Below are 27,995 nucleotides of genomic sequence, written 5' to 3' on the forward strand. Positions count from 1 at the left end.
TCTGTGTTATATCCTAATGCACATTTGGCATATATAAATAACAATACAGTTGGACTTGGCTATCTAGAACACCAAGATCAGGGATACCATGGACATATATGTATATGTCCAAGTGATCCTCCTTTAAATACTTCTTTTACTTAAATAACATGGATCCTCAAATATCTCGAAGATTTCTCTCTGTAAAATTAATGAGGTTTGACTGTATGTAAAATCTGTGGAATCCTCAATAATGTACACCTATTTTTTCTTTAAAAAATTAAATTTAACCATCTCTATTGACAATTAAGAATACACTACATATCAATTTACAAATGTTATCAACCAACACAAAAAAAACAACCCAACCAATTCTTTTAAAAATTTATTTTTCAATAATATATATGTCGTACAAGAACAAAACAAAATATAACATAGAAGATGTGTTTTTATGTGTATATAAAAGCATAACGAATAAGCTTGAACTATTTGTATATAAGGAGAAACATTGCAGACTTCCAAAATTATAGATGGTGCCAAAAACAGTGAAGAACATAAAAAATGATAAATCATTGCACACATAAACAAGACGTGTTCTCAGAAAAATATCCAAGTTTAACATGATATTAGGCTTTAAATTGCCTCCCAATACAACTCATGAAAACATTATTTTAGTATTGTAAAAAAAAAGACAAGATATAAACACCAAGATATTTGGTCTATAAACTAAACAAAAATAATGACTTTGAATGATAAATGCAGAATTAACAAAAAATTAAATTAGCTGAAACAAGATTTTATAATAAAGCTAAGTCATACTACTTAGTCATTTCTGTAAATGCCTAGTATATAAAAAACAATTTGGTTTTTTTTTAACAGAAAATACAGCCAAGTATGTTTCTTATATGTTAAATTAATAAATTATTGATATTATTTTTTATATTACTTTATATATTATTTATTTAATTATTAAATACTTATGTATATGTAATACATTTAGAAATTGTTCAACATTCATATTTTTGGCTTGATAGGTATCTTCTGGTTTCAAAATAACGGTTTGCTGGGTTTTGGCATTGGTTTATAAATTGATATAAATCTGGAATACCAAACATAGTGAGATAAATTCCATCAGTATGATATGCAAAACTTTGCCATGATTACCAGTATGAATTTAAAACCAAATGAGGTTATGTATCTGTGTGAGTTATGTTTTGCCTTTGTGATGTAAAGCTCATCCTAAAAAACTAACAGATTATTGGTTAACTCTGTACTCTATGTATTTTTATAACATTATAGCAGATTTAAATCATAATGAGCTGATGTTATTCTTTTCTTTGCAAAGCACTTTTAAACATTATCATGCTATTGATCTATATTTCTATTGATATGACAATATTTTAAGATTGGCTGATCAGTTAAATAATGTTCAAGTGAAGGTGATTTAACATGTACAATTAATCTTCTAATTTGCTTTTAATTTTCTTGAAATAAATAAGAATAATTACATAACCATATAGATGAGGAAAATATATCTTGGTGGTGAAATTAATAAAAAGAACTTGTATTCTAAAGAATTAATGTTTTTGCTTATGTAAAAATATAAGTAAATTGTTTGTATGAAAATATATTTTTTAGTTCAATACCTTCCATATAGAATAATACAAAGAAAAGCACCACAGAAATTTCAACATACAATTCCTCAGTCAACTTCACAATGTGAAAACTATGATAAATTAGGGACAATATCTTGAAATGTTTACATGTACATAATCTAGTTTACTCTTGAAAACCCCTACATATTCACTTGTTGGTGTTAAATATTTTTTCCCCCAAAATTCCTCAAAATGTTTAATAGCCCAGCTAGTATATTATGAGATGATAAAAAGAGAGATAACCCTGACTTTTGATAACAATATCAGGTGTCAAAAATATCTTCAAAGTTTGAACACAGATGATATAAATAAACATTAGTAGAAAAAGTAGAAAAAAGTCAAACATACCCACATAATATAATAAGAGAAAACTACAAATATCAGCTGTTATTGATTAGTCAAAATGAGTTGTGAAAACATTGGTGTAATTTAAAAAAATGACCAGAATTGCATGACCATGAGTTTTTGACTATTAGAAAATGCAGAATTTGAGTTTCATACATTGAATAACAAACTGGTATCTTTCCCATTATATAGAACAAACAAAACAATGGCAGTAAAACAGAGAAGTCATTGTTACCATGGTGAGATTGCAGGGTGCATCAATGAAACACTGAGTGGCTATTTGACTACATATTATGCAAATGAACAATATTACTTGTAGCTTTGAGGATTGAACTCTAAGCGGTGACCACATCAAAAATATTTTTCTACCACTCTTTACCTCTATAATCAGTAAATTTCTAGAATGGTAATCTGAAAACTCAAACTGTTTTCTTCTTTAAATTAAAAAAAATTATCATGCAATTACAAGACATATATCACAGTTTTTTTATAGCACTTCAGCATGATTTGGTCTTTAATCTACAATAACCAGTTCATTTTAAGTATAACAGACATGGAATGAATGCACCAGTACAATGCCTTCCGCTACTAGGCTTAAACATTTTCCTGTGGACATGGTGAAGCTGATACCAGCGCATATACTACAGTAACCGATAAAATGTTTATGATGTTGTCCACCAGAATATTAGGAATTACATAAGTATCAACCGGTGTTACACTTTTAATGGAATGTCCCTCCAAATTTGTTTCAAATTTGATGAACTTGTAATTACCATAAAACAAAATGTCCAAAACATATAGGTACATACAAACAGTCACGCGCAATTATGTTGTAGATACATGTATAAATACAATATAGCACTAGTTTGAAGTATATGTACAGACAGCTCATTTGAACTATAATCTTACATTGTACTCTTATTACCGGTATGATTACAAAAACGTAATGAAATATAAAAAATACAAAATGTATTCAATATTGGTCCTTATTAGAGTTTAAATATCATAATTATCCTCTAAAAAAATTCCAGATTGACCAATTAAAACAAAGAAAGTGTTTCTTTGTATTACAACCAGTCAACCTGCAAACAGAAGGGCTGGTAGGTATGTGAAACATTTTATATTAACATTATTAACATGTCAATTTATACTTTGTTTTCAAACTACCATAAAACATCTATTACAAATTCTAAAATCATTACTTTCTTTAAATATGATCATCAAAATTCTGCTTATGGTATATAATTTTGCTTCAGTTTGAGAACTAGAAACACCCTGTCTGTTTTGGACTCTGGTAAAAAAAAAAACAAAACCTACATAGTTCACTTATATTATGCCAATTCAAAATCTAACAAGATAATTATTAAATAGTTATCTACTTAAATTTTTTGAAAATCAATTTTAATTTGAAGGAGAAGAAGGCAATGATGAGGCTATTGACGGCCATGACGGACAGAATCACGCCTATGGTACTCCACGCGGAGCTGTACTCCCAGCTGCTCTCTGACAGCTCGGCTCGGCGGGCCTTCATGTCATACAGAATGGCCTGCATTTGGTCCATGGTTCCTAGAATAGAACACACGTGAAACAGTTGGTGGCTGTGGCCTATGATATCGAATCGGCCAGGGTTAAGTCGCTCCGGAAGATGACTAGCGTACAGAAATGCAGCAAGGAGAGCAAACACAAACTGTCGCGCATGAATGAACTGTGACTGAAGCAGGCACTCGTGTGGATTACAGAAAAAGAGACGGTACAAGATGGGAATACTGTCATAGCAGTAGGGCCAAGCAAAGGCACCCAGGCGCATGACTTTTCTCAAGGTGCTGGGAGGCATGAAGCGGGTTTGGCAGGAGGCGATGGTACATATCACACTGTTAATTAAGGCCATGTCAGTGTAATGGTGTCCAAACCAAGTGTTCCTCAGATCCGAAGGGAAGCAATATGCTCTGTAGGCTATGGCAACTCCAAGACTGAAAATACTCAGAGCACCGTAATCCATGAAAAAACAGATATGTCTGGCCAAGTCTGACATTGTGTTGAAGGTGTGGGCTGTAGCGCTGGCCAAGGGAAAGATGATACACACAAACATGTATGTGAGCAGTGGCCAGGTGTAGCTATCATGCTTGAAATCCAGCGTATCCGAGAGGTCACGCAAGATCCAAAGGAAATACCAGGAGGGCAGGAAATGAGTCCAGAAGTTGAGGGTTTCATTGGTGGCATCAAACACACTGAGGATGCACTGAAAAGGGGTGCTCTTAGGGTGGCGGTAGCCGCTGATGATGAAATGCTCATGGAAATGTTCTGGAACCTGGTGGACCTTGTAGGTGGGACCGGAAAGTCCGACTGGAGCCATCCTGGTCAGCTTCTCCCTGGAAAAAGAACACCACTTCTATATATATTGGTAAATCATAATTCTGTACTAATAACGAAGAATTCTTATACTGTCTACCAATACAAGCAAATGCTGAAAAAGAAACAAAGTTTATAGATATACATGTATTGATAAGATAAATTTCATTTAATTTCTTACAATAATGAATGCTGGATAATGGCTACATTTAATCAATCACAACTCTCTGTTATCCACACAACCATTCTAATGCTTCATTAATTGATTTTACGTACATCAATGAAAAGTGAAGTAAATAATATGTTCATCAAATCCTTGAAGCATAAACAGTCTCTATGTTAGTTCTCTAAAGCTTTGGCATCACATCAAAATATGAAATCAATAGGTACATATAACTCTCTCTGTAGTTGTCTCTAGTCAGTCTGGGCTAGATCTCGCTGATTAAACGTAAAACATTAGATGATTAAATCACGCTGTTTCATTAGGGTATCTGTGTATCCAGGTTTAAAGAATGGAAGCAGAAGAATCGAGAAGCAAATTCCAGGGAGAGTGAAACCAATGTTTTTTCAAACTGAGATGAGCAAATGTTAGAGTTAGAGAGAGAAAACAAGTTATTGAATCAATATACAACAAGATCAGGGCCTGAACTGTTTGAAAATGTTTGTCAATATTTCAGGTGCAGTGATACATGTAGTTAAATGATTCATGTCTATAAGTTATCTAATACTAACAATTTTGTCTCTAAAAATTAAAGTAGAAGGGAGAAATAAAAAAGTAGAAGGGGATCTAAAGGTCTAGCTTATAGCTAGATTGTGTTTGAAATGCAATAATAGCCGGGTAATTACGTCACTTTAGGCGGGGGAATTCCCCGCCTCCCGGGTCTTATAGACAACCCTGTAATAGATCTACAATCCATACAAAATGATCAAATTCCTCATTTTAGTATCTCTTACACATACGTAACAGCTTAACTTTGAGGATTTATGCCCAATTAATGTATGCCATTCAATGTAGCACATCTGTTTTTCATTTTAAATAGATAATCAATTGTCATGTGATGATATACGAAGATGTAAATTAAAACTAATTAAAGAATAAATCAAGTTTTTGCAGTTATAGCTCTTAAGAAGTACTTAACTGTAGTAAAAATTGACGTCAACTGTTATCTATAAATTAATTCTATAAACATATTTCAAAGCACATTTCACAATTATTTTTTATCCAAGATGATTAATTGAAGCATTTTTAAATAACATCCGGTTGTATATAGGATGCCCCCTCCTGTGTCGGGCAGAATTTATCTTCCTTGTCTAGTATCACATGATTTAATTTCCTTTGAGTAATTAAAATAATGAATAAATAGAATATTTTTTCTTTAAATCTTTATGAAGCTGACACATTCACTTCTAAAACAAATCCATATCATTTCACAAGGTAGGTTTATCAGACATATACGTCTCTATAAATGAAAGAATACCTGCAAACACTATCAATCAAATTCCAGATTTCACGCTTCAACTTCCACAAACATTTTGAATTTTTGTCAACAGTTTCACTTGAGAGATCAACAGGCATTCCAGTGCAACTCATACAAATGATTTAACACCAGTAAATACAAGTCCTGTGTATGGCAGGGTTACTGAGGAAACAACTCAGAAAGGAGTTCTGATTTGTTGATCATGTAGTATCCTGTCATCTTAACATCTAACCCACTTCTCTCATTGGTGATACGAGTCTAACAGTTTACACTCGGCAGATAATAACTGTTTTACTTGAAAACATTAAAAAAAAGCCTGGGGTACCTTCAGCCAGCGCTTTGCTTTGGTCATGAGTGTGACAAATTAGCAAAGAATGTTAACACACGACAAGTGTCATTTTAAAATGCAGCTTTAAAGTTGACTCATTACAGGACAGCAGAAGAATACTCATACATATTTAAGTGGTAATAAGCAATCTATTTGACTAGGTTTTTTTATTTTAATATTATTTATATCATTCTTACCACATTCTTTGCAGCAATCAAAACAATCCAGCAAAATTAGGAATTAATAGATTCATGCTCCCCTGAATGTCAAATCAAGAAAAAAAATGCAAGCCAAGTGATTTTATTGGAATCTAATGGAGCATTCAAGTGAGGGTTGCCATAATATAGTGTCACCACAATACAGCCGAAAACACAGCTTATTACCTGGCACATGTATATATACTCAACTGTATACCTGAATACAGAAAGTTGTCACAGCTGACATCACAATTTAAATATACACAAAAAAATTTCAAACAAATTACGAAGAAGAGCTCTTACATCAGTGTATGCTCTTGAAATCACATGTTATGGCACAATTACACAGAAAGTGGAGAAACCATACACAAAGTTGCCAGTTCCTGGGTGAAATTTAAATTCTCTCATGGATCTAGGTCACTAATCCTACCCCGCCTTTATGAAGATGACAATTAACATTACAGACTTTCTATTGACAGAAAACGCACCTGATCAATTCTTAAACAATACAGCGCTGGACAAATATTTAGACATCTCCAGTGACGATTCAATCAGACCGCCTTGACTACTGTGCAATCAATGAGATGATGTCATTAATGTATGGTCTAGTTCCCACTGTCATGTACTAATCACTTCAATAATAATAATATTATATGTCAAGATTTACTTTGCCGACGATCTATAGCCTTTGACAATTAATTCGGAATAAGACTCCCTCATTCTTCTAAAACAATATTAACTAAAATAGTGACACTACTGTTGACTGAGGTTATTCTTTGTGAACTCTAATGCTTCAGATGAGCAACACCCTTTCATTAGAGTATGGCTGACTTTGTGTTAAGTTTTAATTCAAAGTTTGGGATATCTTATATCTACCACTATGGCAGAAGAATGGCTAAAGCTGCGCATGACTGCAGCTCTATACAGAAAATTTAGGTAGACCGGCCAATCAACCTGAGCAACAGCTCTGAACCTAAAATAAAACTTAATAAAATATAATGGGTAATTCTATGCCACTTCTTCAATAAATTATACAAAAAGAAACAGATTTTTTTGGTAACTGTTCTTTAAAAATAGGCGGGTGTGGAGGTTTGCCTAGGCCAATTTTCCTATTCATCTGTTGCAAGACATCAGTATATCGAGGAGTCTATTTTTTTCTTTTAATCAAATCTTAATATTATGCACATTAAGATATTCAATTTGTGGAAACTTAAGCTGTTGTTATTTGAACATCATTGATCGATCAGCTAGTTCTGGAACTGGAAGTATGAAATATTGGCATATCTCACTATTTCATGCTCTGTGCAATGAAACAATGTCCACATAATATGAGCCATTACCTCCATAATTTACATCTGAAGCAAGTATACAGCAATAAAACTAAAGAGTGCTAATAGCTAGGACTGCTGTGTTGGATAACAAGTCAGAGTCGTGTGTGTTATAATGACAAGTTCTATGTCTCCACCCACACGAACCAGTAAAACGTGTAAACTCTATCACTACTTGGTCTCCTCACAACCTTGTCAGAAAAAAAAGATACCAATCTTCTGTACCCTTGTAAACATCAACACCGCCATCAATGTTTTTTACCCTTGTTAACATCAACACCGCCATCAATGTTCTAAGGAGACCTGGCACTCCTACTTTGGATGCGAAACAGCACTAGATTTTTGGTGATCATAGAATTTATTTGCAGGTACTGCAAATTTTGAAACAACCTCAAATACTGACACAAACACACGACAAAAATATTTTGTGATTAAAAATATCCTATCCTTGAATAATAAACATATAGGTATATATATATATCATAATATGCATGTACAATGTAGATACATGCATTGATATTGCTGTATTTTTGTGCTACCGGTATATTAAAAATGTCTTTGGATAAACTAAACAAGGACATTCATTATAAGACAAACATGGAGCAGTGGACGGAGTGGTCTTTTATATTATATCAACATCTGCTGTAAATTCCTACATTACTCATAGTATATAGATCATTCATTGAAAAGACGGCGTTGAATATATTAAACTTTCAACCTGACTGAGTTTGACTAAATTCAGACTCGACTTTCTGTAGGGTGCTATGAGATGTCACTGTGCAATTGAGTAAGTGCACCTGGATCTTCAGTAAAAATTTGATTAATTGTAGATCTAACTTCTGGATTCTTAAGAACCATACCCCTAGTCTCCTAATCTCAAACTTGTCATCTAAATTGGCTGTGTTGGAAGGTAACATCCATTGATTTCAAATACTTCTAGGCTTACATAGGCATTGCCTGCTGCCTAATCCATTTATGTAAAATGTAAATGTATATTTGCATAATAAAAAATGTTCAAATAAAAAAAACAAAACTTCTAGAATACAAAATAACACAGGTACCCTGTGTAGACAGTAAATGTGGGGTGGTCAGTGGTTCACACAGTACCCCAATCGGTGACCATGGTGACAGCCATACTTATCTGTGGCATATATGTATTAAGTTTATCGATAATTTAAACGGGACAGACAGGGCAAAAACAAGTTTATCTTTATTTTTAATAATGCAGCAAAATCTATCTAAAAATCCAGAGCATCCCCCCCCCCCAACTCCACAATCATGCAGGGCTTTGTCATCTATAGTCTGTCCCAAGTTATTGCTTCCGTCACTTTTTGATGATTTTTAATAAAAATACACATACCTGTCAGGCAGTGATGGAAGTACAGTTGAAATCAATGAAATGGAAAATATCTAAGATATCTTCATTGACAAATTATCCCTTTTCACTCATAAAATTTCGCAGGAATGAAAACAAATTTCTTACGGAGTTTTGTAATGAGAAATGTTTACATCTTTTCTCCATTCGGAAGTACTCGGGACACCTCGTGCAATTTTTCAACGTTATCGTCCGGGCTTATTAATGGCTGGTGCAATGCAAAATATCCGTAGACTTTTTATTTTGGGATGTCTTTTGAAACCTGAAGCGGTAGAGGGGGCATTTCAAAACAGATAATCTGGACAAATTTCATATTATTGGATGAACGTAGTTTGAGCACAAAGGTATTTATCATTGAAATATCAAGCGAAAAGTGGTGGAAGCAAAAACTCGGGACATAGTATAATAGGAGTGACCATGTTCTGTTTTCTAGTTATTTGATGTATGTGAAAATGAGCCAAGAAAATTATGAAAATTAAAGTGTGACTGTGTCACTACCTCAGTTTGCAACACACCGAAGAAGAAGCCAATTAATCACAATAATAGTATTAATATATCTCCCCAAAACAGGAGCACAAAACTGTCAAGAGTCAATTATTCATTAAAACAACATGTGTGATTATTTACTTGTTACTTGTAACACCTACAGTAATTATAACAGTTTATTTTATGCTTTGAATTATAAACCTGTAAAACACAAAACTTGGGTTTCAAAAAGATGGACCAACATTTGTACTTTAGCAGCTATTGAAGTCTTTGGGAATAGGTGATGGTGAATTTAAGATTCATAAACTGACAGTGAAATAGCAAAGTATGCTAAATTGTGTTTTGATGCTTATTGTTAATATCTTATATCCTAGACATACGTTTTACATTGAACAAATTAAAGAAATTAAGATTAAAAATTTGTATTTCCCAGTATTTCCCAGTTTAGTGAAAATCAGTAGTCAGGGTTGTCTCTAAGACCTGGGAGGCGGGGAATTTCCCCACCTAAAGTGACATAATTACCCGGCTATTTTTTCATTTCAAACACAATCTAGCTATATGCTAGACCCCTAGACCCCCTTCTACTTTTTTATTTCTTCCTTCTACTTCAATTTTTAGAGACAACCCTGAGTAGTAATATTTACTGGGATGGGAAATACCGGTATTTACCACCGGTAATTCCCAGCACTGGTATTTCCTGGTCAACCCTGTGACCATCTTAATAACATAAGGTTTCTAAAACTGCGAACACATAAAACTGTCTTAACTTTAGCTGCAGTTCCTATTATCCAAAAATTGAGACAGATCAATCTCTACATTCATCAGTAATGACAGTTCATTGCAAAATTTGGGTGTGGCTGAAGAATCAACTTTGGATCGAGATACGAGATTTTCAAGAGTTTCTCACCATCCTTCCAATAATAACTAAATAAAAATGTTAAATTCACACACAAAATTCCTAATATATATACGCATCCAAATGGATAAACTTCCTGCATATTTAATGTTTAAACGACGTGTTGACCGCACATGCAAATTAAGCCGTCAAAATAACACGCGATAACAGATCAGTACAAGTGCAAGCGACCACCTACCTATCCATCGGATTTTCCTTAAGGTTTGACATTATAAACATTCGCTAAATAAAGTCCATCGTGAGGTCAAGTTGATGATTTTACACGCCAAACTCTCAGCGTGTATCTGCACCAATGAGTATGTCTAAATAACGAAATCTGGCAACTAAACGTCAGGAGAGCTAATATCCGAAAAAGATCCTAAATGACATATCGTTTTATCATGTTCATCCTTGCATTATTTACACCCCCTGTTAAATTTAATCTTAATTTCTTTCTTTATGAGATTATTTCCAGTTTTCAAAATGTAGTTTTATTATTTTACAAGACAGGGATGGTTAGCATATCATGTATGATCAATATAAAATTTTCAGATGTAAAATAATTTCAAAAGAGACAGTTTATAAACTTTTCAGAAATTGAATATTGGGTTTTAGTTTAGTTTAAACAATATTTATTGATATTTCACAATAGCAGGTATAGGTCCTATGTATTTGGCATTAAGTACATTAATAAGATTGGGAAACAAGCCACGCAAAAGGCTTAAATACAAATCCGTCTCTTAGATAAGAAAAAATATGAAAAGTGCAAAGGACTATGTGCGGTTTTATGCATTTTTTGCCCCCAAAATCAAAGTTTTAGAAAGAGCTTTACAATTAAAGTGAAAGATAGTTAAAATCATATTGGAAGTAAAGGTGTAAAAGGTTATCACCACAGTGACGTCATAATGTAGGAATGACGTCATGAAGATTGCATTATTTTGATAAATTGGTATTTTGCAGCAAAATATGGGTGTTTTCCGATGGTTTTTCGACTGGGAAACATCGAGCGCAGGCTTGCTCAAGTACCATTTTTTAGTATAACGTGTATAACTATCTAAAGAAAAACATACGTTAAAATCGCACTTGAGCAGACCTGCGCTCTATACTTCCGAATGCAAAATATAGAGCAAAAATGAGAATATTTTCATTTGTTTGCAAATTTGCGGGAATTGGGCCATTTAGGTGACGTCATAGATAAACAGCGAATGGGCAATGATGACTAAAATCAATATTGAAGTTATAGGCATCCTCTATACAATGATTTGTGAAGATTTTATTTTTATACGATACTATTTAAAAATTGGTTGAAATCGGGGGCAGATATTTGACCATACCGCACATAGTCCTTACATGTATGTATGATTGAATAATGAACCAGAAAACTTATATACTATAAGAAAAACATTACAGTCATGTTCAGAACAATTTGAAGTAAAACTCCAAAGGAAATACATGTATGTAATACATCCCTGTATAAATATATCCAAGCATCTTCCCAAGTCAAGGGTTTCTGACCCGCATAGCTTCTTACAAACTTTGTGAGAAGCTATGCGGATCAGAAACCCTTGACTTGGGAAGATGATATCCTAGATGCTTTTATACGTATTAAGAGAATATAATTAAGTAGAAAAAGTGTCGAGGTTACACTAGGTACCCTGAAATCATTTAATGTCGATGATAAATTTTTGAACCATATAAAAAATGTATTTGTTATCATTATCGCTAAGATTGGGAGACTCATTGGTTCTTGAAAACCCTGAATTATTATGCTTCGGAGTCAGTATTGTGGTCCAGCCACGTTTCATTCAATGTTATGATATCAAACCCCCCGAATTCCGCTTGAATAATATCAATTTTATTACTATAACACTTTGAACATTGTCATTATTGGGTATTATTCCGCTATGACCACTGATTTAATGTTTCTTATGTCATATTTGGTATAATACCTCTAAATGAGGGTAATAAAGTTGTTAACTTTATATTTTTGTATACCAAACAGTATATTTTTAACAGTTTGAAAAAAAAGAAGATCAGGCCCTTACTTTCTTGAAAGAGCTATTACAACACATTTATTTCAAATATACATGTATGAAGATACTTTCAAAGATATGTGTATGTCAAATAAATCATGCGAAAATTGAAAATTTGACAATGATTGGTCAAAGTGGAAAAATATTTTTGAACCTTACTTTTTTGGAAAACACCGAAACGTGTTTCTGATAATATATAAGTTGCAAGCATAGTGCTAGAAACAGTCACTTTGTTTCTTGGTTTCATTGTAATAATTATGAAAATGAAAATAAAATTAATATAAAAAAAAATCCTGAAGTTTCCGCTGAAAAATCAATTTGCTTTATTTCAGCAGAGACATAAATTATGTCTCTGATTTCAGTGCTCATTATTTTAACCATGCATTCTACAGACATGCATATATACATGTTCATATATACAATCAAGCAACTACTGTTACAGTTTCCAAGTTATTATATCCAATCGGCATATATACATGTATTTATAAAAAAGATTACAAGTATCAAATTTGTTTTGTTTTTGTTTTTGGTTTGTTTGTTGTTTTTTTACATTTTTTTAAAGCTGAAAAAATAAAGGTAACCATCTTTTGATGGTAAAATCATATTTTAAAAGGGTTTCTTTACTGATCAATTAAATAAAAAGTAAGTGAAACAGACCACCGTATCCGACCCGGATGTTTTTTGTTTGTACGCACACAATTTGTAGTTTAGTTAGATGATAATCGTTTCCTGTGTTATATAAACGAGAAAATCATTATGATATTGTGATTACTTATTTACTAGATGTCTGATATATTCATGTGTTTTGAATGCTAAATCTTATTAAAGATCTTAATTAAAGAAAAAACCGAAATGTCATCTTTGGAGCACGTGTCACGAGTAAGGCTATTGTATAAAGCCATTTTAAGGTACAGTATTTCAGCTCTTACGAAGTTGATGAAAACATCTTTAATTCTGTATGTTTAAAAAGACACTTTTCTACAGAATGAGGTTGTCACTCTTCCTTGCTTTAGAAGTAATTGCATTTGTACATTTGTAAATATTTTTGTTGTTTTGTACCTCATGTACTGTAACCATTGATATGGTTTGAGTGAAATAAACATTCAAGAAATTTTAAATATCTTGGAAACTGGAGTGTGTTAAATAATCACCAACTGTACCTGTAAGAAAATTACTGTACTTCAGACATTCAGATTGTTAGCGAATAGGGTCAACATAGTCAATATATAGTAAACAGAATGATAAAAAAAACCTTTTGAAATGCATATGATAATGAAAAATTTCTCCTTAGTATTATATAGACTAACTGCTAACAAAGTTGTTTATCTATAAAACATCATATTCTTTTATCGAGTTTTTACAGACTGGGATGACTTAATGCAAAATTGTTGAGGCCTGCATCATTTCTTTGGTGTTTATTATTTGTAGATTGCATCGTAGTCTACCTTTGGAGATGAGGGCTTTAGGAGACCAATATGTAAAAGATGAATTCCGCCGCCACAAACAAGTCAACCCAGCAGAAGCACACATGTTTATGCAAGAATGGACTGTAAGTATCCATGATTGTTTCCCCTTTTCAATATATGTGTTAGATTAAAAAAATTTATTGAATGAATGTGTATATATATATATATATATATATGTTTAAAATATACAATATTATCTGCTTATTAATGCAGATAAACAGAGTACAACAGTAAATTTTATCTGAAGTTCATCCTCAATGTAGATTTTATGTGTACATGGTGTACATTTGCTAAAATTGTAAAAAAATAAAATAAAATCAAAAATCAGGTTATTTGGTCAGTAGTTCAATCCTTCTGAGTGAGGAAGTTACAAAAAAAAAAATGTCTTTTTAGAGTATTTGCATATTGTATGATTTTAAATCTTCTTTTTTTTCAGAAGTATTATTTAACACTAGGAAAACAAGTTACAAAACCAAACAAAGAACAGCATGTAGGATCACATTTAAGTGGGGAATTTGTGGACTATTTTAATGATGACCAGGCTGAACAATTGCTTGATTTACATAAAGCTATTAAGAATCCCACTGAAGGGAATGGAGGTTCACAAAGCTAGCATAGAAACAGTGTGTGGAAGAATGTGTCTATTGACTGAATTGAAAAAAAACCCAACTTTGCATGTGTGAAATATGTCTTGTGTCATGTATCAAAACATGAATTGGCAGTGATTGAAAACAACAGACATATCCACAGTGTTTAACAGAATACACTACATTCAAGTTCTTACAAGGCTCTGGTCATTTCTCTACACAGGCCAAAGTGTGACAAACGTTGTTATGAATGGATACAAGAATTAAGGAAGATGATGAAGAGTTTTTGAAACAGTTTTGAATAAATGAAAAAATTCATTATTTTATATTTTGTATGCTGATTAATTTCTTAGTGTATTCAGTAAAGATGAAGATATATGTGATTAATATACGAGGGTTGTCCAAAAAGTTTGTGGACATCTGTAATTTTATTCAAAATGAGAGATGCCATTTTCAGGAAATATTATATTTTAATATAGAGTATAATAATGTATATGTATAAAAATCAGTGCAACGTACATTCTTAAATTGGGAGTTATCATTTTGTGTACATTGCATATATAGGTTGCACAACCTAGTCTGATGTTGAGTTGTAGGAACGATTTTAGTGTAGCATTGTAGTTTTTGGTTAACCTGACTGATTTTTGCTGCATTCACTGTTTGATTAAAGGGTACAACTGCACGCTCCAACAGAAACTCGCTTGTGTCATTCGTAGATAAGTGATCTCAAACAAATTCCATGTTTTTCCTGTTTCTTCCACCATTTGTTTCGATCTTTTTTTTTCCAAATTTGACACAAAATTTGATGATGACTTGCTGCTCCATGCGGTCAGCCGACGTCGCTTTTCATGGCGTTTTTAAAGAGACGTTTTGCTGTAATATTTATTTCAAAAATCCTCTGCTCATTTAAAGACATCTTTAATTGACGTATGAAAATGACAGACACAATACTAACTTCTTCACAACAAGAGTATGATATTTTTACATGTTTATATAAACTGTAAATATTCATATCTAAAACTTCAATCGCGCGTTTTTTCCGTGAACCTTAGATACATTTATTATTTTTGACTAATTTTAGGGGAAAACATTCAAAACCACTTTAGTTGGATTTGAAATTTTATGACAAACACATTGGTATACATTATGTACATGTATATATAAATATGTTTAAAATGACAAAAAACTCGATTGTCCACGAACTATTTGGTCAGCTGTCGTATATGTACAATTGTCTAGCAATGTCTGCAATAAAAACGAGATGCTTGTATACCTCTGTACAATAGTTCCTCGCTGAACAGCGTATCTTGGATTATTCAAAATATACTGTTAGTTTGGAATCTACCATCTGCTTTCTGTACAGTTCATCAAAACGTTCATTTTGTCGAACTGTAAAGTGGTTCTTCCAGTCTCCTATTTCTCCTGCAAAATCGAATGGAAAAACTCAATTCCTTTCATAATGTATATTTGATGTGCTAAGAAACAAATATATTTACATTTTTTCAGTTTCTTTGCCTGTGATAACACTACGTATCGATTTGAACTATACAGTCCAATAACTTCAAATGACGTATAATTGTGGCGCCATCGGTATTTGCTTATTAACATTTAAACATTTAATCTTACAAAGGTTGAAAATTATGTAAATATAAGTAATAACGAATCATTCTTTGCATATTATGAGGTAATAATTTCGGTCGGTGCGTGTTCAATTCTATTATAAAGCCTTTCCATCTTTATTGGATTTGATCACGCCCCGACCAAAATTATCACCTCATAATACCCAAAAAATGATTCTTTATTCCTTAAATAAAACAAATTGCTAGATGATGATATGCCGGTACTATGTGTTTGAGAGCAAATTGGAATTGACAGTGGTTGACTTGCCTTTTCTGAAGAAAGAATTGTACTGGACTTTATCCACATCGCCTTCAAACTTGGGATTAGCACCAACCACTATTTTCTTGTATTTATTCTTTTCTTTCAAAGTGTCGTCGGCCCTTTTCAGTTTATTAAATGAACAGCTATCTGTTATTTCATGTAGAAGTTTTATCGACTGTGGCACTTGTAAATATTCAGCTAGTCTTTTAATTTCCACCATGGGATTCTTTTTAAAAATAGAAGCATAATCATCGCAATTACTTAAGAGAAAAAAACATACTAAGTAATGAATATACAGAGAATATTATATAAATAGTGCCTGTTTGGGAGGGTAACAGTTGAAATTGACACCCCGAGAAAACCATTGTCAACCGACGCGAAGCGGAGGTTGACAATGGTTTTCGAGGGGTGTCAATTTCAACTGTTATCCTCCCAAACAGGCACTATTTATTTTGTTATACTGAATGTCTTTTTTTAAATTTTTCAGAAAATTTTACTGCTTTTATATAGGAATAACGTGAATTCTACAGCGAACCGTACGCGCATAATTTTCGCGCAGGTAACATTTTTTAATGTTACCCGTTGCCAAGTGCGTTGCTAACGCTGAGGGTAATAGTAAATATTATTAACTGCGTCTTAACCAATCAGATTTCAGTATTTAACATGAAAGTATAACAAAAATAAAGATAAACTAAACAGACACATAAAATAATGGTTTACAGAGAGTGATATTTTTATTAAATCAATAGTGCTTTTTCCATGCTCCCATGCATGTATGTAAATGACGCAGACAAATAATTAAACGCTCGCCATCTGCGATCTTTTCCTTACCATTATCGTCCTTGTAGATAAGAACCCAGTTATGAATGCATGAATTCTATACCAGTCAAAAGTGTATAGTCCTTACATGCATAAATTCTTTATAGTACATTCAAAAATGCATAGTCCTTACATAATCTCTGTATACAATCAAAACTGTATAGTCCTTGTATAAACTGTATGTGTATAAAATCAAAAATGTATAGTTGGCCTTGCATAAGTTTTCTATATCCACCCTAAAATGTATAGTTTTTTTTTGTCAATTCTATATACACGAAAAAATGTATGGTCCTTACCCTTTTCAAGTTTTCAAAATATAACACGTGAATGTTGTAATTATTAGAAACTGCTTCCTCAAAATCTTTCTCGTACGAAAACCATCCTCCGTATGGAGGTTTTCCTAAAATTCAGAGAAAAGTTCTGTCATTAGTTCTGCAAGTTGGAAATTAATTACAAAATATAACGAACACAATAATGATTCATACTTTCCTTGGAAAATAGTCCCTCAAAGCAGTCGGCAAACTGCACGCCATCACTATGCATGAACAATCCACTGCCTATAAAGTGATAGTACAGAGATACACATATATCCTTAGGGTTCCGAATGACATGGATGATTTTGCCATTGCTTTCCACGTGCTTCTGTGGCAACCATCGGAAGGGTAAATTTGTGTTTAGCACCCTCGGTGAGTCCATAGATTTAATGGTACCAATATCATCCATAGCTTCCAGGAAGAGGGACTCTTTGCCTTCCTTTATATATTCAGCTCGGCCATTAAGGAGCATCCACACTATTTCCCAAACCCAGTGAGTGCCTATCGATGTACAGAAACTATTTTCTGTACTTGTAGATTGTACGACAAAATCGACAAGCTATTAAATAACAAAGTTATTAAATACCTGACTTGGGATAGATGGCCAGAAGAATGTCGGTGGGCCTTGTTTCCAGGTGTTTGATGGCATTTAGTCGAGCCTCCACCCCCTCACGTAGTGGTTTAAATGGTGGCAGGGACATACCATCAAATACCACTTCCTTTAAGGCCTTACCATCAGTCATACCCCCAGTTGAAGACATATGCCCTCTATCGATGCATTCAACGGTAAAGGGCTTTTATCAGCTCCTTTGTTTATTTCATTTGTATTATCGTTCTAAATATACATCAACTTATCAACAGGAACAAAGATGACCAGGCATACACTAGTGAGAATTAGGATTAACTCGTACGTTTCATTAATTATACGACTTTCAATGAATTGTATGAATAAGAACAAAAGCTAAATCACTATCGGTAACTTTATTCGAACTCAATTTTAAAGTCACAACCTTGCATTTGTTCGCAGAAGTAATCATCAAACCGTTCACTTTGCGACACCGTGAAATACTCCTTCCAGTTTCCAATTGTACCTACAATATCAGCGATCCCTTAAGCCGACGATTAACATTAACAAATAATTATCAATACTTAAATTATTGTAATTCAGGTATACACAACTTACCGTCAAGGAAAAGAGATTTAGGATTTGGTCCATGAACGTTTTTTCTGGTCGTAACTTTGGTTGTGTCGTCTGCTTCTTTAAGGCTGGTGAAGTTGCATTTCTCAGCGATGTGAAAAATCAGTTGGTCGGAATAACTTACTCTGAGAAAGTCAGCAAGACGTTTGATTTCTTCCAGCGGATACTAAATGATTGAATTTTTTTTAGAAACGTAGTAATCTATTATAAAAGTAGCACATATAAGTAAATGATTACAGATGGCAAAATTTGTTTTTTGGTTATTATTTGAGATAAATGCACTCTCAATATCATCATGGTTTTTTTTTTAAATTTTTCAAATTTTCATGATCAAGAGTATTTTTAAAGTGGTCAAAATATGCGATATACAAAATAATGTGCTTTATATATTCTGAGAATTCTGTATATTTGTTAGACTGAAATAAAGGTGCAAAAGTTTCGAACCCTCTTTAGTCGTTCGAAGTGTACAAAGTGAATGTTTGATTTAGAATGCTTCATGAAATCCTTCTCATATGTAAACCATCCTCCATATGGCTGGTCTGAAATCATAGAAACACGGTCTTCTTAAATCTGCGATGATATACGTAAATTACACGTAGAGTAGAGAACATTTTAATTTTCGACGATTTTTTTCAAGAGGGTTTTTCTTTTCTTACATATAAATACGTTGATAATTGTTTTTGTCCTGTTTTGTAGAGGAAAGGGGTATGTGAGCTTAAGCTAAGAGAAATTTACTTGGTGCATCAGACAGCATGCCATTGACACGGTCGTCGAAATCAAGTATTTCGCTGCCGATGAAGTCCCCAGTCTCTTTAAAATGGAAAAACATAGACACTGCCACATCTTTTGGATTACGCACAACATGAACAATTTTCCCGTCGTTTTCCAAATGTTTACGCGGAAGCCACCTGTATGGAAGGTGTGTATTAAGAGTTCTCGGTGACGTCATCTTATTGATGAGGTTAAGGTCATCTAAAGCCTCCAGGAACTGGGACCCTTTCCCCTCTTTGACGAAAGATGTTGCACCTTGCAAAAGCATACAGATGATTTCCCAGACCCAATGCGAACCTTAAAAGAATAAAAAGAATATATATTTGCGGTACGCACAGAGAAGCATAAATGTAGGATGGAAATTGAAGATGAAAACATTCATAGCATTTGTCATTATAAAAACAATTTGTACCAACCAGACTTTAGATAGGTGGTTATAATGACGTCATCAGGACGGGTGCAAAGTCCCCGGATGTCTTCAAATCTCTGCCTGACACTGACCCTCAAAGGTGGGAATGGTGGGATGGTCATTCCATCAAATAAAACTTCCGGTAAACTGTTTGTTGTCGTTTTACTATCCATGCTGTTATTTACAACAACTGTGATGGGTCACGGTAAACAGAGAATCGCCCTACCTAACGAACATTTATAACTGTAGTAAATCATTAACATTGTTGACTGTGATGCAGCATCAATTAGATGTCTTCTTGTTACATAAATCCGGCGGTGTTCTGAGTCAATTAAGTGATTTGACTTCAGCCCGTAAACTTTAGTATACAAATCAGCTATGGTTTCTCCAGTTTCTACACTTATTTATAAAGCCATATGATAAAAGTAATTGTAATTCCCAATGTTTGATTTGTATAAAATACTTTTTAAACAATTTGAACTTTCATTTTGATACAAGAAACCAATCTTTGTCACGAATTTTATGATATACGTTTCCACATTTGTTGAAAATGTTTCCATGTTTTGATGATAATAATGCTTTATTAGGGTCTATTTAGGGTATTTATAATATTCAACCAACATTCGAGTGTCAGTCGTCGAGTTATATATTAGATACAGAGATCATAACTCTTTGGTTTAATATGTACTTATACAAAGTTCATGCCATGTATTTAAAAGCATATTAAGGATTTCATTTTTTTTGCAATTTGTTTCATCTCGCGCTCAGGAACGTAGATGACATGGCATCCTCTGAGCAGTATAAGAAATGAGTGCATTTAATGAAAAAATCTTTTTACATCCAATAATTTCATGTATACACTTTAAATCTATCTTTAAGTCAATATCTAGTAAATGAAATGTGCCTACAGATTAATAAAATTCAAGGTATAAATTCCTTGAATGATGCTTCATAAATAACAATAGCTTTCTTTAACTGGGTGTATTGGGGCTTAAATTTTGGTAAACACAATGAAAAATCATGTTTTGAACTGTCTATGAAATAACAAATGTAACAAATCTCGACATTTTGTCCATTTTTGATTGATGAAATATATCTAGAATGCCTATGGTCTCTCCAAAATGGCATTAACATCCTCTGTCAAATCGAATATAAAATTATTTTACCCATTTTTTAATATATATAACGTCAGGAAGTTATTTCATTTTCTATATGATTCGTTTAAAGCTGTCAATCATGGGGAAAAAGATCGATTCATCAAAACAATTATGACGTCATAATGGTTCTAGCTTAGGATTTAACTTAATCAAACTTAATCATGCATACGAGCGTAATATTTGGGTATATAAAGATGCAGATTTTGAAAAATTAAACTCTCTAATTTCCAACTGCGATTGGGATATTACAATTAACAGCGCTCCAAATATTGATGCGGCAGTTGCACAGTTTACTTCAACATTTATGTCATATGTTCGTGAATGTGTACCCGAAAAAAACTATAATTATACGCCCCCGCGAGAAACCGTCTCGCTGCTTCGTAAAACTATGAGGAGTAGAGACCGCTTAAGAAACAAAGCTTTAAGAACCAAAAATGATGCCGACTGGACAAAATTTCGACACGTTCGCAATAAAGTAAATAATATGAAAAAATACGCTATTATATAAATAGTGCCTGTTTGGGAGGGTAACAGTTGAAATTGACACCCCGAGAAAACCATTGTCAACCGACGCGAAGCGGAGGTTGACAATGGTTTTCGAGGGGTGTCAATTTCAACTGTTATCCTCCCAAACAGGCACTATTTATTTTGTTATACTGAATGTCTTTTTTAAAATTTTTAGGAAAATTTTACTGCTTTTATATAGGAATAACGTGAATTCTACAGCGAACCGTACGCGCATAATTTTCGCGCATGTAACATTTTTTAATGTTACCCGTTGCCAAGTGCGTTGCTAACGCTGAGGGTAATAGTAAATATTATTAACTGCGTCTTAACCAATCAGATTTCAGTATTTAACATGAAAGTATAACAAAACTGATTATTACGATAATATCGAATCTGCATTGCACGACAGTAGTAGGAATGGTAAAATATATTGGAAGTTGATGAAAGATTTATTCAAAGTTAAAGCAACAACTGAAATACCCCCGTTGCAATTCTTTGAAAATGGACAATCTACATTAGCTTTATCAGATATTGATAAAATAGAAATTTTGAACAAATATTTTTCATCAATTTCAAATATTGAATCTGCGAATCGTAACATTACCCAATTTATACTATATGTGCAACAAAAAAAAATCTGATATCCAAATAAAGGTTGAAGAAGTTTTCGACATTATCTCAATCTTGCTTGTTAATAAGGCTATTGGCCCTGATAATATAAGTCATAGAATGTTGAAATATACAAAATTTTCCATTTCAAAACCTTGATGTACTAGTATGCATTTTAACAAATCACTTATTGAAAAATCATTTCCAAATTATTCGAAAATAGCTCATGTTTTACCGCTCTTTAAGAAAGATGATCCATCTGTTGCAAGTAACTTCAGACCAGTGTCCCTGCTAAGCTGTGTCAGCAAAATTATGGAAAGGATAATTTTTAAGCATGTTTACAATTTTTTTCACGAAAATAATTTATTCCATAAATACCAGGCAGGTTTTTTGCCTGCCCATTCCACGGTATTCCAACTATTAGAAACATATCATAGCATTGTCAAAAGTATAGAAGATTGGAAAATGTGTTGTATGATTTTTTGTGATTTGTCGAGAGCTTTTGACAGGGTGTGGCACGAAGCCCTAATTTTTAAACTTCAAACTTATGGCATAAGTGGGCATCTTTTACAATGGTTTAAGAGGTTACTTGATAGAACACAAAGGGTAATGCACAAAAACAAGTTATCATCAACCTTATGTATCAATGCTGGTGTTCCACAAGGGTCAGAATTAGGACCACTATTATTTCTTATTAAATTAATGCTGTAGCAACAAATATGTTATCATTTTGTAGACTTTATACTGATGATAATTCATTACAGCATTGTGATTTATATACTAAAAACATTGAAACTGTATTGAACCATGATATGAAAATTCTCAGCGACTGGTCTGACAAGTGGTTATTGAAATTTAATCCGTCTAAAACAAAGGCTGGTTTTTTTTCCCACAAAGAAACATTTAGAAGAATTTCCCAAGTTATTTTTTCAAGGGTGTCAACTGGACTATGTTTCAACCCACAAACATCTTAGTTTACTTTTTTTCTAATGATTAATAATATAGTAAACAGTGCATACAAAAAATTGGGACTTTTGAAAAAACTAAAGTTTACTCCAGGTAGAACTAATTTATCAAAAATGTATATCACGTTTATTAGACCAGTTCTTGAATATGCTCCTGTAGTATGGGACGGCTGTAATATGTTTGACATGGAGGGATTAGAAAAAGTTCAATTAAGTGCTACAAGGATTGTTACTGGTTTACCCATTTTAGCATCTACAGAATCTCTCTACACAGAAACTGGGTGGGAGCCTCTTGTTAGTCGACGTACATGTAATAAGGCTAAATCAATAACCATGTTTAAAATTCATACAAATCAAGTACCTGAGTACTTGAGCAACATTATTCCCCCTGTAACAGAAATGTCTCAATATATCTCACAAGAAATGGCGAAAAATTATTGTGTTCCAATCAGCAGATTAGAACTTAACAAAAAATCTTTTGTACCTGACACCATTCGGAAATGGAATTATCTCAAATTAGAAGTTAGGGAAGCAACGTCTCTCAACATATTCAAGAAAAACATTACTGAAAGTATTCTTCAACCTTCAAAATATTTTTCATTTGGTAAACGCACTTCTAATATTTTACATACTAAGTTGAGACACAACTGTATTTTGAATTATGATCTGTATAGAAGAAACATTTTTGAATCACCCAATTGTATTTGTGGTCAAAAAGAGGATGTTTATCACTTTTTCTTTGTATGCAAGAATTATGTAAATGCAAGAAACAATCCTTTTGACTTAATTTTTAATGGGTTTGAAGAAACAATTTTAATTAACTCACATTTGCTTCTTTGGGGTAGTGACAATTTGTCTTACAATACAAACTGCTTTATTTTTTCAGCAGTTCAAAAGTTCATTAAAGAGTCTGGAAGATTTTTAAAATAATTAAATTCCTTTTTGCTATTGCTTTTTATGCTGTATATTAACGTTATCTACTATGTATTCGCAATTACTTTGTAAAGGCATGTTTATGATTTTAATTATTATAAAGTCAATAGCTATAAGTAACATGTAACATGCAATATTACTATGAAAATTGTATATATTGTATACATTATCATTAGGAGAGGAAGTTGTAAGTTGTAAGAACTTGTTTCCAATCCTTTTGTGTAATTTACACAATAAAATATGTTCAAATTAAATCAATGGTTCTCGCACCAAAAAGACACTCTGGAATAAATCATTAGATACTAGCATTAACAGCATCTATTCACTGTATCTAGGGGATGTGTGTCTTCGGAACTCTGTAACTAGATCGATTTCATCTGTTCCCATTCGGCACAAATACCCTTTTTATCTTTTATTTATAAGAACAAAGTATACAAAAACTTCAAGCACGAAACTTTCATATAGCTTACAGACATATTGTGTAATTCCTTACTTTTAACAGAGACATAAATTTATGTCTCTGCTGTATAAAAACAGCCAAACTGAAATTTACACGCCCCATTTATCGATTGGTCGAAATCTACAGCGGCTGAAAGTGACAGGACTGAAATTGACACGCCCTGTTTATCGATTGGTCTGAATCTACAGCGACCTAAGTAAACTCAGGGACTGCACGAAATAATCATGATGATGCCAGATTCAAAGTCTCACAAGAGACGATTTGGCTGTTTCTTTTAGCTAACGTACTTATGTATATTAACAGTAATTTAGCGAATTTTAGTATCTTTTCATAATCAAATTATTAATTAGTTAAAGAAAGATGTTAATATAAACAATAAAATGCTTTCTTTGATGATTCATGCGGGTTATGAAGGTAGCGATCATTGCTGGAAAAATTAACATAACCCGCTAACGCGGGTTATGTATTTTTCCTGCAATGTCGCTACCTTCATATCCCGAATGAATCACCAAAGAAAGCATTTTATTGTTTAAATATTCACAATATATTTATTAAAGGGGCATGGTCACGATTTTGGTCAAATCTTATTTCTATGTTTTTATTACTGTGGTTTCATTAATTTTCGTGGGTATCAATTTTCGTGGATTTTCAAAAAACCACAGTTTCAAGGATACGTAATTTCGTGGCTAATGATCCTATCAATACAAAATGTTAGTTGAAATTGAACTTCAATGAATATTTGATTTCGTGGATCAACTTAACAACGAAATCCACGAAAATTGGTATTCAACGAAAATTGATGAAACCACAGTATTTACAATGATTTAGAAATGAATTTCTAATGATCAAAATAAAATTTGAGAGTCATTCGTAGAGTAATAAGCAAGATACAGGGCTCACAATTCTTTGCCATGTAAACAAGGCTCGTGCCCTGTTTTTGTTTACATAGGTTTAATATTACAGTAAGAAATCTTTTTCCAGCTTATTTGTCTATCTTTTTATTTATTTTAAGCATAGATACATAGTTCCTAACGTTTAACACATTCGTTTTAGGTTTAAAACTGAAATTTTTACTTCACCGTTCAAAATGTAAACAAACGCTATGATTACATGTAGCGAAGAATTTCAAGCTCTGTAACTCGCTTATGACTCAACAAATGACACTCAAATTTCGGTTGCGTATTAAAATGCCTTTCTGAAGCATTGTAAATATTAAAATCGGAAAAATAAATTTTCACCAAAATCGTGACCATGCCCCTTTAAGCTTTTAAGTTTTGTTGCATATTTTGATGGTTTTAAGAACATCGTTTTGTAATTCATATCTCTTATTCATAACTCTTTACGTATCTCTAGGACTTTGAGAGGTCTCATTTTTGTTCTCAAATACACATAACATCTTAGATTTATAAATACTGTAAGCAACAAAATATATAATATTATTTAAATTAAATTGTATCTGAGAATTAATTCCATAGTAGACACTAATAATTACATGTTTCGACACAAGATGTAATTGCAAAATCGTACACAGTTTTCACCACATTTCTTTGAAATTGTCACATTCAAAAATTAGATGCTTAAAATTCTCTGTTGTGTCTTCACAATGACCAAAACAGTTGTTTGATCTTACTTTGCATTGATTTAAAAATGAATTGCAGCTCAATATATTATCTAAAAATTTGGAATTAAATTCACATATACTGAGCAAAATAAGTTTAGCAGTAACTGTTGCTTTTGCATATCTATACTTTTTTAAAAAAAAATTCTTGATTTGTTTATCATGTATTTCTTGAAAGTCAATTAAATTATAGGAATCAAAAGACAATGATTTTTAAAAAATAAATCCAGAGGTGCTCGAATGAAAGTTTACGAGACTTCACCGAGATTTGTTCAGTTCCTGTGAAATTTCGAGCGAAAGTATAGGTGTTCGGATAATATTCTCAAAATACGTAAGTACTGGTCATTTTTCATAACATATCCCACTTTGTTTTACGTTAAAACATGAAAATCTATTTAGATATATGTCTTATTTCATTATCTAGAGATTATTTAAACTAAACGATGTTATTTAGAACAGAGTTATCGTTCGTGTTCAACCACTCTACACGTGGTTGAAGGTATAAACATTGGGTTGCTTAATAAAACCATAGCCATGTTTGAAGCTTTTGGCATGCAATACCATGCTTTTAAAAAAAAGAATGGGTGTCTGTTTTATATAAAAACTTAGTATATCGAACTATTATAAAGAACATTCTGCATAAAATATATCGTCTGTTTCACTTTTGATGCTTATACTAGGTCAGGCGCGGATCAAAAATTAATCCTAAAGGGGGATCGCTACTAAGCATGTTAATTGTTGCAGAAAAAATAACTCATTGTATCCACCAATTAATGAACATAAAGTTTAAAATCCATAAACGTCTATATTTTATATTTGACTACAAGTATCTAGATTCTAGGAAATAGACTAAACACGAGGCACGATTTTTACTGCTTAACAATAGGTGCGTTCAGAGTTGTACCGTTGGTGAAATTGAGATCTACCGCTGGCAGCATTTGGTTGCCATTGGTGAACTATGGTGGTCATTGGTCACCAAGTGCTGCCATTTGTAGCAATTTGAATAGGTAGTACAATGAACGATTTTTTGTCAAATTCAAACAAATGGTAGCCTTTGGTTACACTTGGTTACCAATTGTAACAATTTGAAAATATAAAACAGTTGAAAACAAAACAAAATACCTTTCCTCTGTGAAGTGCGACTCTTTCCCTTTAAAACAGCTTCGTTGAGTGATTTATTATGCTTAAAAAGTCATTACACAACTTTGATGACAATTTTGTTGAATTCCCAATTATATAAAGAAGTCTACAAAAGGACTACCAATCCATCATTAATACAAAGAAAGTAAAGATTAATTGCAAAACTGATAATAAATATTTAACGCCAGCAAGAATGTATATAAATAAAATCAATTCTTTAACAAGAGCTTGGACTTTGGGTAGGTGTCCCAAACAGCAATGTGATATAGGCCTATCAATAATTTCTTTGTTGGCCATGGATCTTTGAAATCTAAAAAGCAATTTCTACGCAATCTGTGCATATTTCACTTGATATCAACATTCTTTCTACGCAATCTGTGCATATTTCACTCGATATCAACATCCTTTTAATTTGATATGCATATATCTTATTCTAAAGTCTTTATTTACATCAGTATCTATAGGCATCTTATATCCCGCCATGTTGAATTAGCATAATGGTGTCACCTACCAAACTTGCCCAAGCTCTAGGCTGCCGGTAGATTTGGTGACCTCATTTGAAATTGAAAGTACACAAATGGTCAACATTGGTAACCAATTGCTATCACTGGTTACCAATTGTAGACATTGGTGACCGAACTTGCCGTTGGTAACAATCTGGTGAACTCTGAACGCACCTATAAATAACAAGGTCAAATAAAACCACGTGGTCT

At 32.8% G+C, this 27,995-nt stretch overlaps 4 protein-coding genes across 10 annotated transcripts; 1 reads left to right on the forward strand and 3 right to left on the reverse strand.

The window, feature by feature from the left end:
* Positions 1–351: 351 nt before the first annotated feature.
* LOC105345337 (membrane progestin receptor gamma-B) lies at positions 352–10,750 on the reverse strand. 5 transcript variants are annotated; one of them, XM_034483475.2, is made up of 2 exons: positions 10,615–10,750; positions 352–4,348 (listed from the first exon to the last, which is right to left on the reverse strand). In XM_034483475.2, exons 1-2 carry the CDS (start codon positions 10,653–10,655, stop codon positions 3,355–3,357), a joined length of 1,035 nt encoding a protein of 344 aa, XP_034339366.2. In that variant the 5' UTR covers positions 10,656–10,750; the 3' UTR covers positions 352–3,354. The 5 variants fall into 5 exon arrangements, with proteins under 5 accessions (XP_034339366.2, XP_011451761.3, XP_011451759.3 ...); XM_011453459.4 differs by lacking the exon at positions 10,615–10,750 and adding an exon at positions 6,635–6,746; XM_011453457.4 differs by lacking the exon at positions 10,615–10,750 and adding an exon at positions 6,332–6,485.
* A 2,418-nt stretch (positions 10,751–13,168) lies between these two features.
* Positions 13,169–14,829, forward strand: LOC105329330 (succinate dehydrogenase assembly factor 3, mitochondrial). The gene is made up of 3 exons (XM_011430527.4): positions 13,169–13,356; positions 13,877–13,997; positions 14,351–14,829. The coding sequence occupies exons 1-3, from the start codon at positions 13,301–13,303 to the stop codon at positions 14,525–14,527; spliced, it is 354 nt and encodes a 117-aa protein (XP_011428829.2). The 5' UTR covers positions 13,169–13,300; the 3' UTR covers positions 14,528–14,829.
* A 540-nt stretch (positions 14,830–15,369) lies between these two features.
* On the reverse strand, positions 15,370–18,276 carry LOC109618879 (sulfotransferase 1C4). The gene is made up of 5 exons (XM_020067655.3): positions 18,102–18,276; positions 17,687–18,016; positions 17,498–17,601; positions 16,389–16,608; positions 15,370–15,923 (listed from the first exon to the last, which is right to left on the reverse strand). The coding sequence occupies exons 1-5, from the start codon at positions 18,274–18,276 to the stop codon at positions 15,814–15,816; spliced, it is 939 nt and encodes a 312-aa protein (XP_019923214.3). The 3' UTR covers positions 15,370–15,813.
* Positions 18,277–18,478: 202 nt separating this feature from the next.
* LOC105329332 (sulfotransferase 1E1) lies at positions 18,479–27,914 on the reverse strand. 3 transcript variants are annotated; one of them, XM_066083820.1, is made up of 6 exons: positions 27,265–27,914; positions 19,901–20,040; positions 19,449–19,781; positions 19,158–19,252; positions 18,699–18,879; positions 18,479–18,606 (listed from the first exon to the last, which is right to left on the reverse strand). In XM_066083820.1, the coding sequence occupies exons 2-6, from the start codon at positions 20,013–20,015 to the stop codon at positions 18,497–18,499; spliced, it is 834 nt and encodes a 277-aa protein (XP_065939892.1). In that variant the 5' UTR covers positions 20,016–20,040; positions 27,265–27,914; the 3' UTR covers positions 18,479–18,496. The 3 variants fall into 3 exon arrangements, with proteins under 3 accessions (XP_065939892.1, XP_065939890.1, XP_065939889.1); XM_066083818.1 differs by having other exon boundaries at positions 19,901–20,067; XM_066083817.1 differs by having other exon boundaries at positions 19,901–20,119.
* Positions 27,915–27,995: the final 81 nt, after the last annotated feature.

The sequence above is a fragment of the Magallana gigas genome, chromosome 5 (assembly GCF_963853765.1).
Source record: "Magallana gigas chromosome 5, xbMagGiga1.1, whole genome shotgun sequence".
Lineage (NCBI taxonomy): Eukaryota > Metazoa > Mollusca > Bivalvia > Ostreida > Ostreidae > Magallana > Magallana gigas.